At 50.4% G+C, this 18,261-nt stretch overlaps 1 protein-coding gene across 1 annotated transcript in view; it reads right to left on the minus strand.

The window, feature by feature from the left end:
- AHCYL2 (adenosylhomocysteinase like 2) overlaps positions 1-18,261 on the minus strand; it is a 108,453-nt gene that overhangs the window by 19,337 nt on the left and 70,855 nt on the right. The window contains exons 2-5 of the mRNA XM_086475254.1: positions 12,373-12,481; positions 2,431-2,574; positions 1,625-1,725; positions 798-900 (exon numbers count right to left, since the gene is read on the minus strand). Of these exons, the coding sequence (XP_086331380.1) occupies positions 798-900; positions 1,625-1,725; positions 2,431-2,574; positions 12,373-12,481 (457 nt within the window). The remainder of the gene's footprint in view (positions 1-797; positions 901-1,624; positions 1,726-2,430; positions 2,575-12,372; positions 12,482-18,261) is intronic.

Consider the following 18,261-nt stretch of genomic DNA (forward strand, 5'->3'; position numbering starts at 1 on the left):
CTTGCAGTCTGATTTTTCCACATCTCCCTTCTAGCAAGAGCTTCAGAGCCACCCACTGAAGACACCCCGCTGAAGGCAGCAGAGAGGAGTCAGCTTTAGGCTTCCTAATTTCTTCCTCTCCCCCAGGAAAAAGCTCTGGCCACCAGACGAGAGGACTACACGCTCTCAACGGTAACATTTATTTGCAAAACCAAGCTCTTGCGGCGAGTCAGACGTCTTACCTTCCTGCTAGGCGGGCTCACCACGAATTTACTGGCGTGTATTCTGACTCATGAGCAATTATTAAGCAGCTTCAGCGAGCAAGACGGGGTAACAGGCAAGCCAGGGCGCTTGGCTTCTGGGTCTCGCAGCCCCCGCGGTAAAATCCCTGGCCTTACCCAGGTAAAACAGGATCTGAATTCAGGTGAGCAGCAACAGGGACAGCTTCTGTTTTGTGAACGATGGCCCCCCCCGAATTCTCTCTTTCGCCCCTTTAAGGCAAAGTTATGACTCAAATGTAGCAGAACTGAAATCAAATTTAGCTCTGTTTCCTTCAGCGAAAGAGCCTCCAGGTTCTCATAGCCCCTAACGGTGTGCATCACCATCAGCTGCGCTACGTACTGTCACGCTCCAGGGAAAAACCACTCTAAGATTTCCAGACCAACGGAAGGGATTGATCTTGTGCTGTTTACCTACCACAGGTTTATTCTAAATGGGAAAGACTGAAGGAAAAAAAACCTCAAAGAGACGGTAAATATGATGGGACAGTCAGAAATCTTTTTAAAACCAGCAAGAACAGAGAGAGTGAAGTTCCCTACCGCTCTCAGCCAGGGCAGCAGCCACTTCATTCAGGGTCGAGTAGATGTTGCACGCAGCCCACCGGCACTGCGCACCCAACGCACCGAGAGTCTCCATTAGGACCTGGATTTAAACCAAAAAAAAAAAAAAAAAAAAAAAAATCAGAAAGAGGGACGCAAAGAGCAATATGCAACGCAAAGAGTAACGCACGACTGGGACTTTGATTTGCTGTTTGTGGGAAAGCTTCTGCGGGGGATCTGAAGTTGGTTTTAAGCAGCATCGGGGTTGTTAGAGAGCTGCACAGAAAACAATCTTGCAATTACTTTTTTTTCAACCATTTGAAATGGGTGAAGTCAATGAGAACTTCAAAGTATATTCTATATGCAGCATGTATATGTGTGCGAGTGTGTAAAATAAATAAATATATATATCTATACATCTGCAGATTTCACTCAGCAAAGTCCCACATCTCGTCAGGAGAAAGCGCTCCCGTCCCATGTCTGGAGGAGAAACCACAGCTCTTGAGCTGTGTAACTGGGCTGACCAGTGACCACCACTTCTTCCCCCTTATGCCATACAGATAATTCGATTTCCTTAGTTATCGCTGCTCGAGCGGCGCCTTATGGAGACATTTTTGTAGCTACACAAAATATAGGCATTTTAGGCGTTCCATCACCTTCAAGCACAGGCGCTGTTTATCTAGGAACGACCACAAAACCGACCGTTCTCTTTTTGCTTGGTGTGAGGTGCTGGCCTCAGAGACCATCTCTATGTCAACCACTTGGGGTCTGTTTTAGAGAACAAGCAGGGGAAACTGCCTGTCTGGAGCCCGCGGACGGGGTCCTACCGCTGTCTGCGCTGTAATGTGCGTGCAGCCCACGATCTTGGCCCCGGCCAGCGGCTTCTCTCCCTGAGCTCTCTTCCTCAAAGCCATCAGCGCCGGCATTTCTGAAAGGCAAAATTGAAAAGAACTCCATCAACACGACGGAAAGAGGGATGAGCACAGAAGCAGCAGCCAGCATCCCTTCTCGCCCTGCTTTGTGGTCCCCCTACGAACTTGTCCAGCTGTGGCAGCTTCCAGAAAAGCTAAAGCTTTGAGCGCAAGCATCAGACAAGTCACGGCACAGCTGAAAAGGACCCAACAACCCTCTTGGGTTTTTTTCTCCCGGCTATTTAGGATGTAGGATCATCACATTTTCAATTTTCTACCTGCGAACGCCCAGGTGAGGCTGGAGGAAAATCTGCTTCAGACGGTGGAGGACCTGAGACCCACTGCTCTGATCAGCCTCTCCAATATCCCTCCAACTACTGAAACACTGCATTGCCTTCGCTATGGATTTCCAGAGACAATCTTGCCTCCAGACAAAGTTGCCTAATTTATTTGAGGGATTTCACCTTTCCTACCGATCTTAACAAAACACCTGTGACTATAGAGCAGCCCTTCAGTAGCCGGTTGGTTGGAGCCACACAGCATAACGCCGTAACTCCTTTCCATCCCACAAAATCCCGTCAAAGTTTTCCCATCTCTAACAGGAACGGTGTCAAGAAATCACCGATATAGTGAACCTCGTAAGCAGAGGATTTAGGGGGGAAGGAAGAACCCTACAAGACAGCCTGGGACAGCGTCGAGCTTGAGGAACGCGCCCCATTTACCTTGTTCAGCAATTTCAATCTCTCGGCGCCCAAATTCTGCCTGCTTTATGTTTTTCACGCAGAAATCGCTGCTGCCTTTGGAGTTCTTCTGCTGCTTGTCTCGGGGGGAGGTCTCATCATCAGAGCTGTCTGTGTAGGAGGCAGCTGGAGGAAGAAAAGGAGGTCAGAGACAGAACAAAATATTCCCTCAAGCCAAACCACCTGCAAGTGGAAGGGCGCAGATGATCCGCTGCGCGTGTCCACGGGTGCGCTTCTCCCTGTGCACACGCCAGCTCCCTCCGTCCTCAGCTGGGATCTCCCCTTCTCCTTCCAATGGCCGTTTCCCCACAGTCAGCTTTGGCGTGCAGTGACTTCTTCGCTCTCATCTGTCTCTACCTCAACGCCACACCAGAGGTAACGAGCTTGAGCACTGCCCGCGTCCCCCATGGGCTCATCTCCTCGCGCTCTGCAGCTCCTCTGCGGCCTTCTCCCATCCCTCTTCCCAAATGTCAAGCCTTTACAGCTCTAAGACAGACAACAAAAATGCCTATTAATGTTTTGAGCACTTCCAAAATATTGAGAGTAGTAATTTAAGACAGGATAGCTACACGACCCTATTGCACTTTAAACAATGGCACGATGAAGGCTGCTAGTTAATTACCATTCAGTTATGGTGGTATTCCCAGTCCTCGGATTTCCTCAATTTCAATGTTCCTCAGTGAGGGCAATGGCCACAAGTTGCTGCTTGGGAGACACACACGGGACGGCAGGAAGAAACCGCTTCACGGGGAGGATAATGCAACATTGGCACAGGTTGCCCAGAGATGTGGTGGCTCTCCATCATCATAGACTCACAGAATGGTTTGGGTTGGAAGGGACCTCAAAGACCATCCAGTTCCAACCCCCTGCCATGGGCAGGGACACCTCCCACCAGACCAGGTCGCTCCCAGCCCCATCCAGCCTGGCCTTGAGCACTGCCAGGGAGGGGGCAGCCACGGCTGCTCTGGGCAACCTGTGCCAAGGCCTCACCAGCCTCACAGGGAAGAAGTTCTTCCCAAGATCTCATCTCAATCTCCCCTCTTTCAGTTTGAAACTCTCACCTCTCAGCCCATCACTCCCCTCCCTGATCCAGAGTCCCTCCCCACCTCTCCTGTACCCCCCCTTTCAGCACTGAAGGCCGCTCTAAGGTCTCCCCGGAGCCTTCTCTTCTCCAGGTTGAACACCCCCAACTCTGGAATATGGCCCCATGTGGGAGACCAGACCTCTTTCATCCTCTAGGACTGGCACCGGCAGTCGAAGCAACCCGTAAGGCTTGGCGGTGAACTCGAAAGCATCACTCCTCTGTCCTTTGCAGAGACAAAGCACTGGGAATACGGGGCCCTTGGTGCAAGCGGAGCTCCTCACCACCACTGCCACCACCTCCCTCTCCCCCTCCTCCTCTCTGGCAGGAGCCACACCCTGGGACTCGACTCAAAAGTCTCATCCACATGGTCATTCCCCATCCCTCATGAAAGCGTCCTGAAGTTTCACTCCACGTCTTTACTCTCCAGACCACGTGGTTCTTCTCAAACGAATGTAAGACCTGGCATCAAATTCATTGTTAGAGCAGAAGAGGACCACCTTGTAGAACATGACAGCTTCAATGGATATTGTGCATCGCTAGCAAATGATGTGCATATGTGGGAGGGCATCACATATGATGACAGGCTCTCTTTCTTCCACAACAGCCGAAAAGAATTGGTTAAATCTTTACCTAGGAAGCGCTGCATACTCAAACTCAACAGCTACTGGCTTTGGGTGACACGGTGCTGCGTGCAAGCCAGCTTCTCCCCCAGGCACAGCCTCCAAGAGGGAATGATCCACACCCAACGCTGTTCTACCCAACAGTCAGTACAGATTCCCAACCTTCTGCCCCAGTTCTGTGCCATAGGAAGTAGGTAGCAGGAAGGGTGAGCATTTCTTACACAGCATCATACGGCGTGGTTGAACCCAGGGTCTTATCACCACCCACCAGTGCTCCCAAAGAGCTGCAGCTTTCCAGAGGCATCCAGACCTCAAGCTGTCCTAGGTTACAGTGTAAAATGTGCCAAAAGAAAAAAAATTATTCTGTTGCCATCTTCAGGAGCTGTTGAGACCAGGTGGGGCGGTGCTCCCTGCCTCCCCCCTCTGGACTATCTCCTGTCAATGGGCACAACAATGCCTTATCGCCTGACCCATCGGTAACTCGCTCCTGGGCTATCTCCTGTTAATGGCCCATCAAGGAACTGCCTCACGACTCCCCATCCCAGTGTGAGATGCTCTGCCCAGGGGGAAGGAGCCAAGCAGTCCATGCCAAATAAAAACGGAGATCTCCAACACCCTAGCAGCCTTCTTCCACGGGATTCCCAGAGGAGCTTTTTCCCCCCACTGGAGTTCCAGAGGACAAGAGCTACCTATCTACCACCGGACCTTCGGAGGAAGACCAGACTCTTTTCCCTGATCGCTGCTTCCACAGAACTACATCCATCGCTTCAGGAGGACTGCAGCCAGCATCTTATCGGACTGCTACTGCCACCCTAACAGGGGGTCAGGTTGTATTCCTGACTCTGTCGGTGTAAACCAGGGGGTTGTTTGTTTTTCCCTGCCTTGTGTTATATATATATATATATATATATATTAGTAAAGAACTGTTATTCCTATTCCCCATATCTTTGCCTGAAGGCCCCTTAATTTCAAAATTATAATAATTTGGAGGGAAGGGGGTTGCACTTTCCATTTCAAGGGAGGCTCCTGCCTTCCTCTGCAGACACCTGTCTTTCAAACCAAGACACAAGCAAAGATTGATACCGAGAGCCCCTTCAGAGAACTGGCAGTAAAGGCAAACCACCCCTCTACGCAGCCTTCCAATGGCTCCATTAGCGTTTTCACACCAGAAAACCCCAAACCCAGGAGCTAAACCCTTCCTCCCCAGCATGGCCATGGCTTTGTCTTTCCCACAGCACCCAGCAAGCCGGTTACTTTCTCTTCTGACTCGCACGAAGCCCTTGAATGATCCCAAGGTAAAAAAGCTTAGTGCTGCCGCTGTCGATGTGCCAGGCTCCCCGAGACCCACTCGGGTCTTAATCCGCTTACGGAGGAGAATTAGGCATTGCTGAAATTTCTCTGCAAAGGCTCCATCCTCAGCGGGGTGTGAAAGGCAAGTCCGACCCTGCAAACAACACGCTGACGGCAATATATTTCTGAATTTGTGTCCACAATCCCACAGCAGCTCTTGAAGGACCGGGAGCCTGGCTTAAGAAGCAAAGAGCACCTTATATAATACCAAGCTCTGGTATATCAAGGACTCCAGAAGGAAGGATTAATTAGTTAAAGGGGGATTATTTCCTTGAAGACAGCTAATCTGCGCAGAGGTTTCTTTATAAACCATCGATCTTGGTTCTGGGAGCTGAAAGTAATTTTTTTGAACACAAAACCCCGCCTAGACGTTGGCCAGATTTTCATATGCAGATGGTTCTTTCGCGTTACATACACAAAACGTACAGCAGCGCATATAGCACTATGGTAATGGAACGAATATTGTTGCTGCAGCATAACAGCATACTAATATATAATATATAATCATATATAACAGTAAATTTTGCCTTTGCTTTCCTGTGAAATGAAAAACAAGTAGAGAAAGGAAAGGATTCCTAGCACCTGTAATCTAGAAATATCCAACTAACCGATGGGCTAGGCAGTCTCCTAAACATCATCTCAAATCACCCACAAGTTGATTAATGAAAACTTCGTCACTGGGGTTGGCGTTCTGCAGAGCCGTGTACCGTTTGAATGCAAGTTGTATTATTTCCAAGAGAACAAGATGAAAACAGCAGCAGGTGCCAGGCACTTATCCGGAGCAAAAATGTTCAGGGGGAAAAGGAGACACCTGCAGCCCACGTCCTAACCCAGGGAAGACCAGGTCAGAGCCTAAATTCAGCAAAGTTGAGCTTTGCTAATGTTTCAGATGAGGATCCACTCACAGCTGTAGTACTGGCACCGGTAAGGGCAAAAAAAAAGGGGCGACCTGCCGCTGTTACAGCCCAACTGGAAAAAACAACCGCATTTCTGTTCTGTAGGACCTTTCAAAAGTTATGAAACAGCATGAGGATGAAGTCAATCGCCTTTAATTAAAGATATTACTGTTCTAATCCCATTTCAGCACCCACATAACGTGTACGCGGCGCGTAATCCACAGCGCTGAGCGCTTTAGTATTCAAAGCGCTGGGCCGATAGAAACCAGCTGATCCCCAAAAATCTTTGTTCGAGCAGATAACAATGATCTGAGTTTTGCAGAAAGGGCAAGAACAGTTCTCGAAACTTAAGTGATTTGCCCAGCCCAACGCCAAAACGCCCCCTCAACTCCAAAGCTGAGCTGCCAGGTCGGTGCCTTTCCCTGGGTTGCAACAGCAGATGCTGTTGAACGCCACGGCGCGTCCTTGGGGGTATAAACCGCCCCCAAATGACGCCGAAAACAATTAATTTCCCCGGTGAGAAAATTTACTTGTCTGAAATGAAGTGGAACAGCTACAGAAAAACTGGTGGCTTCTGGTAAATATGGGTGAGGGACTTCTAATTGGAAGAGTCAGAGCAGCAAGGATCGTTATTTTCGTTCTTTGTACTTTACAGCAACCAAGTGACCAAGTTTTCAAGTTCCACAGTGTCTCTGCTGGTTTTTCATAGAATCATGGAATGGTTTAGGTTGGAAGGGACCTTCAGAGGCCATCTAGTCCAACCCCCTGCAGCCAGCAGGGACACCTTCAGCTGGATGAGCTTGCTCACAGCCCCGTCCAACCCGACCTTGAATGTTCCCAGGGATGGGGCATCGACCACCCCTCTGGGCAGCCTGGGCCAGTGTTCCACCACCCTCATTTCTCCCATTATTGCCTCTAGCAAAGCCCAGCCAGCGGCGCATTGCATCTCGGGGTACGCTGCTCCACATCACAGCTTCACGGACTGTACGTGTTTTGGAGACCAGCTGATGATTTTGACGGAACTTTTCCAGTTTGGACGGGCAGGAAGAGCAAGAAACCACTGGCTGTTTGCGGAGATGCTGTTTCCACACCCAGGCCTCTCTTGCATCACTAAAACAGCACTGGCACCTCCCCAGCATCTTGGGCAGAGATGCTGGGATGACTTTCTTCTCACCAAGCACATTTCAGGGAAGAGTCACTTGGTTTTCACTCGTTTTTTCACTCATGCCCGCCACCTCCAAAGCTTGGGACCTCCACACAGCTCTCACGTGTCCAAAGAAGAGCAACGGAGCTGGGGAAGGGTCTGGAGCACATGTCCTGTGAGGAGCAGCTGAGGGACCTGGGGGTGTTCAGCCTGGAGAAGAGGAGGCTGAGGGGAGACCTCATCGCTCTCTGCAGCTGCCTGAGAGGAGGCTGTGGTGAGGTGGGGGTCGGTCTGTTCTCCCAAGTATGAAGTGATAGGACAAGAGGAAATGGCCTCAAGTTGCACCAGCGGAGGTTTAGATTGGATATTAAGAAATATGTCTTCACTGAAAGGGCTGTCAAGCATTGGAACAGGCTGCCCAGGAAGGTGGTGGACTCACCATCCCTGGAGGGATTTAAAAAACGTGTAGACGTGGTGCTGAGGGACACGGTTTAGTGGTGGACTTGGCACTGCTGGGTTAAGGGTTGGACTCGATGATCTCAAGGGTCTTTCCCAACCTCAATGATTCTACGATTCTTCCCCTCCATTATCATCTCTCTGCTCCTCATGCTGCTTCTTCTCCAGCCTTCTCCCATCCCAGGAGGGCTCAAAGGCTTGTTTAGACTGTGCTACTGCTCAGCCCTAAAAGGAGGATGACAGAGATCCACGCTGAGAGGTACTAATGGGATTTACCCACTCATCCTGCAACCGTCCTGGGAACAGAAGTCTTCCATCTTGACTGCCAGCCTAGCAGCTTTCATTAGGAGGGAAATGTAATACTTTCACAAGCTAATTAATGGCAACGGCTGATGCTTTAGCAGGAGATGCTAAGTGCAAGGGGCGGAGGAGAATTCCCCAAAGTTGCTCCAAGTTCTTTCAGCTGCGAATCCAGAGCAAACATGATGACACGAGCCAGGCTAATCAGCCAATTAGTCTTCAAAAATGACAGTCATAAAATACACCCCGCTGATTAGGCATTGGACGGAGTTGTAAAACCCGTACAAACGTTCTGTTACCCACAGACCTGCGCTGGAGAGGTCTGATCATTCGTGCCAGCTTCAGACGCGCTACCCAAGACGACAACGTTACAAACAGAATCCAGGTGGCTCACACAATGCAAACGGAGCCTGGGCTGATGTCTCTCTGGGGAGGCCACGGCACGCATGTTCTTCAATTTCTCCTAAAAGCCCTCGGCGTGGGAATGCAGCCACTGCAGAAGCGATGGGTCACCCAGGTTGTCCCCAACCTTGGGGCGCTTCTCCAAGCCCCCGGAGGTTCCTCCAAGCGTGCAAGGCAGCAGGAAAGAAGCAGCAAACCAAGAGCCGGGGAAGGAGACAAAGAACAGACGCTCGTTCCACAGGAGCCGGGGTGAAGCCGTCGGACTGTGCGTGGCTTTCACCGCTGGCGCGCCCAGGATCCGATCGCAGCCTCCAGCAGGCACATCTGGAGGAGGCACCTGCCTCGGCCAGGAGCAGAGAGGAGCGGATAACCACGACTTTTCCACCAGTTACCTTTGCTTTTCTAAACCTGGGTTGCTGAAAAACGTGGAAAGCTTGTAGGTCCTCATCTAGAGGGTTTTTCATAGCGCACAGGCAACCATCTCCGTTAGGGGCAACGCACTGCTGCCACAAAGCCACTCCATATAAATCTGCTCAGTCGCCCGATCCGACTGCGGTTCTGAGATGTTACAGCCAGAAGGAATAAGAGACGGGCAGGACCGATGACAGCGCCTCAACCTGGTGGGCTGTCACAGTGCGGCCCTGTCCCAGTTCATCTCTGACACCCTTAGAATCAGGGAAATGAGCAGAGAAACACGCAGGAGGCTTTCCATCCCTACATCAGGAAGACTTCTGGCCCACCACCTAGGCTCCAGCACAAGTTCTGTGCACAGCACCTCTTTGCAGCATTCATCCCGGAGCCTGACCCTGAGTTTGTGGAGGTTTTCTACGCTTAACAGAGCTAAAATGTCTCTGTTTAAACCCCCCAGGCTTCTGCTGGCTCCTCAACCTTCCACGACTAACGCGGCCCCCCTTTAGTGGTGCCATCTAGCTCATCGCTTGTGCTGGCAGAGAGGATCGCTCCACGCTTCGCTGCTCGTTCACACGGTGCTCTCCACACCTTCTCCAGACAGCTCAAGAATAAAACATGAAACCACATTCACCATATGCAGGAGGTTTTATCCGGTTTGCTCCCAACGGGTTATGGCACGTACCACCACGGGACGGGCACAAGGACGTTCTCTAAAGCTTCAACAGTCAAGACCCACTAGGACTTCAGGCAGGCATCACCTTCAGCTGTAGCTGTCAGCTACATCCACCCTGGGAAATAAAAAACAGGTGAGGAACTGGTCTCCGGTGCTGGGGCTGGCCGGCGTGGCACGAGCTCGGCTCACATCCATCCACGCGACACCGGGACAGGGTGGGCAGCCCTGTGTGAGCCCACAGGCTCTGTCCCCCATCCTCCAACAGCAGGCACACAGCTGGAAGCTGCAGGTGGGACGTGGCCCAAGACACCCTCATACAAGCAGATGCGGGTGGACTACCTTCAGGTTTGGTTTTTGGCCACAGGCTTTCAGTGTGCAGAATGGGACCGGTCCATGGCCAGCAAACTCCACAACCAAAACCCAACCGTAGCTCACAGCACGTCACTGACCCCGAAACAGAATTATTTCTTGTTATAGACAAGGTATGCAGCTGAGAGGGTCAGGGTAGGATGCACCTCTGAGCTCTTGTGGTCCCTGATGCTCCAAACTACCAGACATCTACCCAGATTCTCCTCAAACGTGCTGTGACCTGTCAAGTAGCCAAAAAACGCATCCATGTCATGGACAGGGACTCAGTGAAGGACTGTGGTGAAGGCTCACTGTGAATGCTCCTTATTCCCCAAGGCTCTGGCATAAAGCCAGACCTCTGCAAGGTCTGCAGCCAGACCTTGGCCACCAACCTGAGGATCAACCTGAGAGCTCTGGATGGTACTCCACCGCGAGTTTTGGCACACGTCACCAGAAAGGCCTGATCATCCGTCCTCACAGTCACGAGGAACAGGAGAATAATACCTCCTCCAGTTTCAAGCTGCTTACATCTCCGTTCTTCGTAGCTTTGTGTTGGAAGCTGATTTCTTCTGCGTCTTCTTCAAGGGGCCAGGACCAGGAGGGGATCAGATGCGTTAAGACTCCTTGAGGGATGGGGAACCGGCTCCAAATTCTTCTCTGGGATGGTCTCAGCTAGGACAGTAGCTGTAACATTTCAGGTAGCAAGCAAGCAGTATTCCCTTCAAGGTGCCAAGGACCCTGGATGGACCTACCCTGAACAATTTGAGAGCATCTCTGATGACCTCTCCCTATTCCTGGAAAGCCACTATCCTCATAACCAGCTCCTGAAGTGACCAAAGGTCTCCGGCGCAGTAACAGTCCTCAACGACATATTCAGAAACAAAGAGAAGAGGGCACTGGAAGGTGAGGTATGACACCAGTCCCACATGGGTGTTACTGGACTTGGGTAAATTTAGCTAAAGGTGCCACCTGGGGACACAATGTTTTACCGAACGGGCTGGTGATGTTCCTACATGCTGGGAAGTGCAGTGGCACTGAAGTTCTTCAGCGCTCTGTGGCCACAGCAACTTCTTGGCTCCATAATGCCAGAGACCCTTTGTGAAGTGCAGGGCGGCTTCGCCTTCTTCACTCAAAGTCAAGGTAAGTTTTAGCAGTTGTTCCCTCAGGGCTGTACTCTTTCCCGTAGGGTAAAAAGGCCAATTCCCACCAGGAAACTTGTTTTCAGGACTTTCTGGTGCTGCCTTTTTTTTTTTTTGCACCAGCTCACAATGTTAAAGGTTTGATTGTTAAATGTTTGATTTCTAAATGCTGAACGTTTGATGAACGGGGCACTCAATGAAATGAGTGTATTCTTCACAGGCATCTACCTTTGACTGGGTTTTAAGAAACCTTCATGGACTGCTCCAGAGATTAAGTTCCAGTTGCCTACACTGAAAATGGTGCGTGTCCAAAGAAAACAAAACAACTCGAGCACCTACGCAGGACAAAACAAAACCTTGCTGCGCCATGTTCTCAAAGAGACGAGCCGGCTGCCGGCGGGGACCAGGGCCTGGAGGTTCCTGGATAGTGCTGCGCAACCACCAAACACTAGTCCAGACAAATCAGTTTTCCAGAATCAATCTTCGTAAACATACCTGGGACTTCAGAAGAGCCCCAAAATTTAAAACAAAACAAAACAAAACAACCCCAATAAACCCAACCTCCCTCCCCAGTGACTTCCCACAAGTACAGCGAGCAAGACCGAACAGCCAGTCCGCCACTAAGAGCATCATTTCACAGATTCCAGGAAAAACCCCACAGAAGACACACACATGGCCTTCAGAGGTCACTGCTGCTCTTCCAGAGAGTCCAACTCCATGCACAATGGGTGAGTCCAAACCTACAGTGGGATCCACATGGATTTATACAAGAATGGGAAGGGAAGATGACACGCAAGCGCGAACACAACGGAAGCACAGTTTTGATGAGCCTGGAAGGAAAAGGGACGGGAAGAGAGGAGGAAAGCCAGCAGCAACGGCCCATGAGGGTTATAAGGAGAGATGAGAAGCGTCACGAGCATCAGAGTAACTCAGTTTTCTATCCCAGTACACACGAAGACGAGAAAGAAAGCAACAGCCCTCTTTCCACGCCTTCCCTCCGACGCTACCGATGACGTAGCAGATCTGGGAGACGCCGGAGCAGCAGGCAGGACAAACCCTGCGGTCTGCAGAGAGGCTGTAACCGCAGCGGACGGCACCCACCTGAGCTGTAGCTGTCTGTCGAGGACTGCGAGATGGAGCGGGAGAGCGAACGGCGGCCAATCTTCGTCGGGCGCTTGTTGAATTCTTGCTTTTGGTCAGCAAACTGGATCTGTTAAAAGCAACGAATACTTAGGTCAGAGGTAAAAACCCAGCAGCCTGATACAGAAGATTAATGCCAAGAACCCGGAGCCTGGAGTGGACACCGACACCCTCTCGGTTACGGGCCGAATCGCAATTCCTATTATTTAATCGGGGACAGGGTACGCTCAGCTGCCGACTTGGTTTGATTTCAGACCCTCCGCCAGACGCAGCACCGACACGCTCGCCTTTCAAATACCCCGAGGCTCCTCTTCCAACCACACAAACCAGAAAGCTTCTATCCCCACCACACACAAGCTTATTTTTCCAAAATGCTAACGATGAGGGACATTTGTCGCAAGAGAAGCCCCATTAGGGCCACCCAACATTTGCAGAGCTGATGCGGACGCCGATCCATCTCGCAGCGGTTATTGTGGCGACCAGTATGAGATGCTCCTTATTTGCTGTACGAAATACAAAAGGCAAAATTAAAGAACACTGCAAGTATGAGTACTGCCTCCAGCTGCACTCTATATACAGGAACATTCGAGATTAGATACGTCACTCAAGGCTGTTTCTGACGGTTGGGAGCACGGACGCCCGGAGAACACAAGTATTTAAGAGTATTGTGCTTGAGAGCACACGGCTTTATACAACAAATCGAGAAATGAAGGATAAGGCACGTAAATGGAGCGATGGGCAGACTGGCAAAATGTAATTCTCCAAGTTGGAGGGAAGGAACCAACTATCATTTACCGGCAACGCCTACAGGAATGCCGCAGCCATGGCCGTATCCCCAACAGTTTGGGGCATTTTGCACCCACCCTCTTTTCTAACAGAGCTCATCTCGTCGCAACAAATCGTTGTGGGTGACAAACAGCAACCCGCTCAGCCCAAGGTGAAGAATCAAGCCCGTTTCCATTTCAGTCATCACCCAGGAATGAAGATGACGGACTCCCCGGGAACATCTGCGAAGCCCCAAGGCCACCAGCGGGTTTGAGAGCAGCCGAGCACAACCAGGCCCAGCCATGGCCGTGTTACGGCTGCCATCACTGCCAAGTTGAGAGAGAAATACTTATTTTAAGTCAGCAAAACTGATCTGCTCCACAGCATGCAGAGGACAGAAGCAATAAGTAAAGAAGTGTCACTTCTATCTAGGCACTTCTAAGGGGAAAATGACGTTTAACATCGGTATTTATAGAGAAACCTCTTTCTCCAAGCTTCGTTTTACTCCTGCCCTTGGTTGAAAAGAGCAGACAGATGGCCAAAAAAAATCAGTATTTCCTTACCATAAACTCCCCGAGTCCAGGCTTTCACAGAAGCCAAACATCTAGTCTTACAGATGATTATTAGTGATTTTACAGTAGAAACTCAGCCCTTCCGTGCCCCGTTGACGTGCACCTCAGGTTGAACTTCACGCTTCCCTGCCCGCATCAGCGCCAGCCTTCGGCTAGAGCCCCCGAAGGGCTTCACAGGCATCAGACACATTTCAACAGACACCACAACTGCTCAGAGCCCACCTGCCTTGCCCAAGGGACACGGCGCATCTCAAAACCACACCAGCAGCTCCACATCCCTTTCAATTCTCTCCACATCGCAGAGAGGTTTGGGTTGGAAGGGACCTCAAAGACCATCCAGTTCCAACCCCCCTGCTATGGGCAGGGACACCTTCCACTAGACCAGGTTGCTCCAAGCTCCATCCAACCTGGCCTCAAACCCTTCCAGGGATGGGGCATATGTGGCTACTGGGCCATATTTAGGCGTTCAGGAGAACAGGCTTAGAGTTTCAGGAAATATTTTAACTCCTAGTGCTCATTGCTTTGTAAGTCAACCATTGACAGTCCCATTATGTTCAGGATTCGCGCTGAATCTCAGGGAAATTGGAACACGACCTCCAAGTGCAAATTTCCTTGGACTCCGCTATGAGCATAAACTGACTCAATCTGGTACAACGGGGTTAAATATTTACATCTCCAAAGTACTTCAGTATTTTAAAGCCATTAATTGAGTCTGTTAACTAACCCCTCGGGGTATTTTGAGAAGTTAGTTTTGTTTAAAGAAGTCACTTAACCAGAAAGAATTTGATCCCGTCCTGGGAACTCAAATTCAAGCTCAGTGGTTTAAGTAGCGGCGCTTGACGTTGCACTTGAGACGAGCTGGTGATGCTACAGAGCTGGTAGCCTGCTCTTTGGGCCAGTAAGTGAAGGAAGAGGTGATGGGGGTCTCAGGTGGCTAATTCAGAGTCCGCTGTGAACCCAACTCTGAGATGGCTGGGGGACAAGCAGCCCATGCTGCTGAGGGGGGAGGGAAAGGACCTGGGAGAGGATTTGCGGGAGCACCTGGGAGCTCTTTTTTTTCCTCCTAATCTTAAACCAAACAGCAGAATGACACCGGATCAGGAAACACACAGGGGAGGAAAAAAAAACCCCACGTCAAACTCATATTACAGTCGAGAGTTGCGCTGTGGATTAACGCCTCTGATCCCGGCGGGACGGGGTCTTTGCACACACACGCCAGGTTTTATATTCCTTTTCTAAGGAGCTGGTGGCCTGAAATAACTTTCTTTGGTTTTTAATTTTTTTTTTTTTCATTTAAAACAAATCCCTCGACAGCTGAGCAGCTTCATCAAAGCATCAGGTTATTGGTGTGAAACGATGCTCTCGGCAAAGTGAGATAGGCTGGAAGTCTAACAAAGGGTCAATAATCCCTCTTAGAATTAACATTTTCCTTTTGCACATCATCTCTTCAAGGACATTGAATGCAACTATTTCAAGTGACACGGTAATATTGATAATGGCACTCAGAGCTCTTGAAGTACTCCCACATCTAAGACCGACAGGCAAGCACATGCCGAGAAGCAAACTCAGTCCTGAACCAAATTAGGTAGGACTAGAATTAAGACTTTATAATAAACCCTGTCCCCACCCCCTTTAAAGGTTTAAACCCTTTAAACCCTGCCACCAGCTGGGTGTTCCTTTAGCTGAGCAAGGCACTGACTGCCAAGAGGTGGAAGGAAGCACCAGCAGAGGAGAACATCAGGAAGGGGCCAGGTCAAGGCTCAGGTCTACTTTTAGCGAGTGCTGAGGCTTCACCAACGTCTTTTGGCTTTATCCTTCGAGCCACAGAGAGAGCGGGCAAGAAAGGACACTGGAATTGGATTTATTTAACACCTCTTTTGTACCCACCCTCATGCAGCGCCGGATTCTGTGTCGCAGGGACACGCGAAGGCACAAAGTGCCGTCAGGAATAGACCCTTACGCCAGTTTCCACGACAAGTCTTTATTTTTGAGTTGAAATCTCTGCAACGCACACTCGATCCAGCCGGAAGGAGAAAACCAGACCTTGCTTACGCAGACCAAAACTCTGGTTTAAATCCCTACCGAACGGCACGAGGCGACCGACGGCACCATGTGCCACGTTCCAGCCCGGCTGGAAAGATGGAGGCGTTCAAGGCGGGGACGAGAACAGTGATTTGGTTCCAGGTTGAACTCACTCAGCTCACACCAAAACGCCTCTGAAGGTAACAGCCAACTTTGAACCACGGAATAGCAGGATGGAAGGGACCTCAAGGACCCTCTGCTCCAACCTTTCTTGGCAAAAGCAAGGTCTAGACAAGATGCCCCAACACCCTGTCCAGTTGAATCTTAAAAATCTTTGCACAGGCTAAAGCTCCAAGGAGAGGCTGTGAAGCCTTGGAGAGCTGCAGCTGCTTGGATTTAGGAGTCCAACCTGCTCTGCAGCTACACAAGCGCTGCTGCTTTCAACTTCCAGCAGGTAAAAAAAAAAAAAACCCAACAATTCAAGCTGAAAAACCTCATCTCCAGAGGTACAAGGGGTTAATGACTTCTAAACGCAGGTGCAGGCTCATGACATTTCAAATGAGCTACATCTCACTTCGACCTGGGGTTTCCACCATGAAGAGCCTCTCCACGCTACTCCACCGAGTAAAAAAAAGTCTCATCATCCAAGGTCTTCCTGGGCAATCTCCTTGCTTTCCTCCCTCTCCAGCTCCTCCACCACAGTGCTCCAAAGAACAACCCCAGAGCAAGGTGTTTGGCTCAACACTCCAACCCTCCTGCTCCCGAGAGAAAATGAAGCAACGTTCTCCGGAGACCGGGATTTTCTCTAAGCAGGGGGGTGCATTCAGCTCCAGAAATAAGTGACTGGGGGGAACAGCAAGGAAAGAAGGAAAAAAAAAAGGCGGGGGTAGAGAGAAACAGATGTACTTCTAAACAGAAAAATGGTATTATGGTACTAAAGACTGCCCTCACCTGGGCTTTAATCCCCGAATCTCCGTTCACGTTGTACTTCTTCTTGTTCGGCATGACGGCATCACCGCCAGCCCCTCCGCGCCGTCTCCCGCCGGGGCAGGGGCTGCCCCCCCATTTATACCTCCCAGCCCCGCCGATCCCGATCCTGCCCGCTCTGGTTTCAGCTGCAGGGTGGAGGGAGAGGGAGGGAGGGAGGGAGGGAGGGAGGGAGGGAGGGAGGGAGGGAAGGGGAACCGCTCGGATTTTCAAACTCCCTGTTTTTTTGGCAGGAAAGGACCCCAAGACTTAATGAGGCATCCCGCCAAACAAGCCCTACTTCTGTTTTATGGTGAATTACAGCGTTTGCCCGACCTCTAGACAGTTAGCGGCAGTTTTTAACATGGCCTGGCTTGTGTGTGCATAACAATAGCGTATTTATATAACCAGAACATTTCCCTGCTCGCTATAATTAACTTGCTAATTAGGCTCTTTTTAACTTGGGCTCTCCCCCCCCCCCCACTTTCTTTTTCCCCAATGTCAGATGATTACGTTAACAGAGCCTCATTAGAAGAAAATTAACTAATGAGCAACTAAAACAACGCAGACATTTGTTAGATGGCAAAGTGGTTTTTAATTACGCCGGTCCCCGCTCCGTCCCCCCAGGGCGGCAAGTGCACGGAGTCCGTCCTTGGAAGGGTCCAGACCCTGACACCCATCCCGCTGTTCCCGCGTCGGGCCATTCCTCTTAGAATCACGGAAGGGTTTGGGCTGGGAGGGACCTTTAAAGCCCGTCTAGTCCAACCCCCCGCTGCGAGCAGGGACATCTTCACCTGGATGAGGTTGCTCAGAGCCCCGTCCAACCCGACCTTGAATGCTTCCAGGGATGGGGCATGGACCACCTCTCTGTGCCGCTGTTTCACCACCCTCATCGTAAAACACGTCTTCCTTGTATCTAGGCTCTTCCCACCTTGCAGGTTCCTACTGCAGGAGGAAAAAAAGGACGCGGACAGAGGGATGCTCGTGCAGCAGCAGGGTTTGGGGAGCATGATGCTTTGCTACCAGTGACTGAGCAGACCTGACGCAGGGCAAGTTTTTAAGTTTTATTTCGTGGTCGGAGCTGTTATCCGAAGAGTTTTGGCCCTGACAACATACCCAAGATGATTCCCACAGAGAACCTCAACATTTACTTCCAAGCAAGAGGGAGTTGGGAAGCAACGGGGCGTCACTGATGGACCTCAACACCAATTCTAACTAAGTAGGAAAAAAAAGCTCCTCCCAGCTCCGTGTATTATTATACACCCTTGCTTTAGAAATAATTTACCACGGATCTGATAGAATATGGCTCCTCAACAGTTGTCACTGTCGTCCAGTGGATGGGGAAAATGCTGCCAGGGAAATATTGCTTGGAGCTGCTCCTCCAAAGCATTTCTGCAGACAACCATGAGCCATGATGGCATCTGACATCTCCATTTCAAGATTTCAAGGAATCCACTGAAACAGTAAAAATTCCTGGGCTATATGAAAGCGTCTGCTTTGTGAAGGGGAAAAAACCCCCAGAATT

The sequence above is a fragment of the Leptosomus discolor genome, chromosome 1 (genome assembly GCF_034619465.1).
Source record: "Leptosomus discolor isolate bLepDis1 chromosome 1, bLepDis1.hap2, whole genome shotgun sequence".
Classification (NCBI taxonomy): domain Eukaryota; kingdom Metazoa; phylum Chordata; class Aves; order Leptosomiformes; family Leptosomidae; genus Leptosomus; species Leptosomus discolor.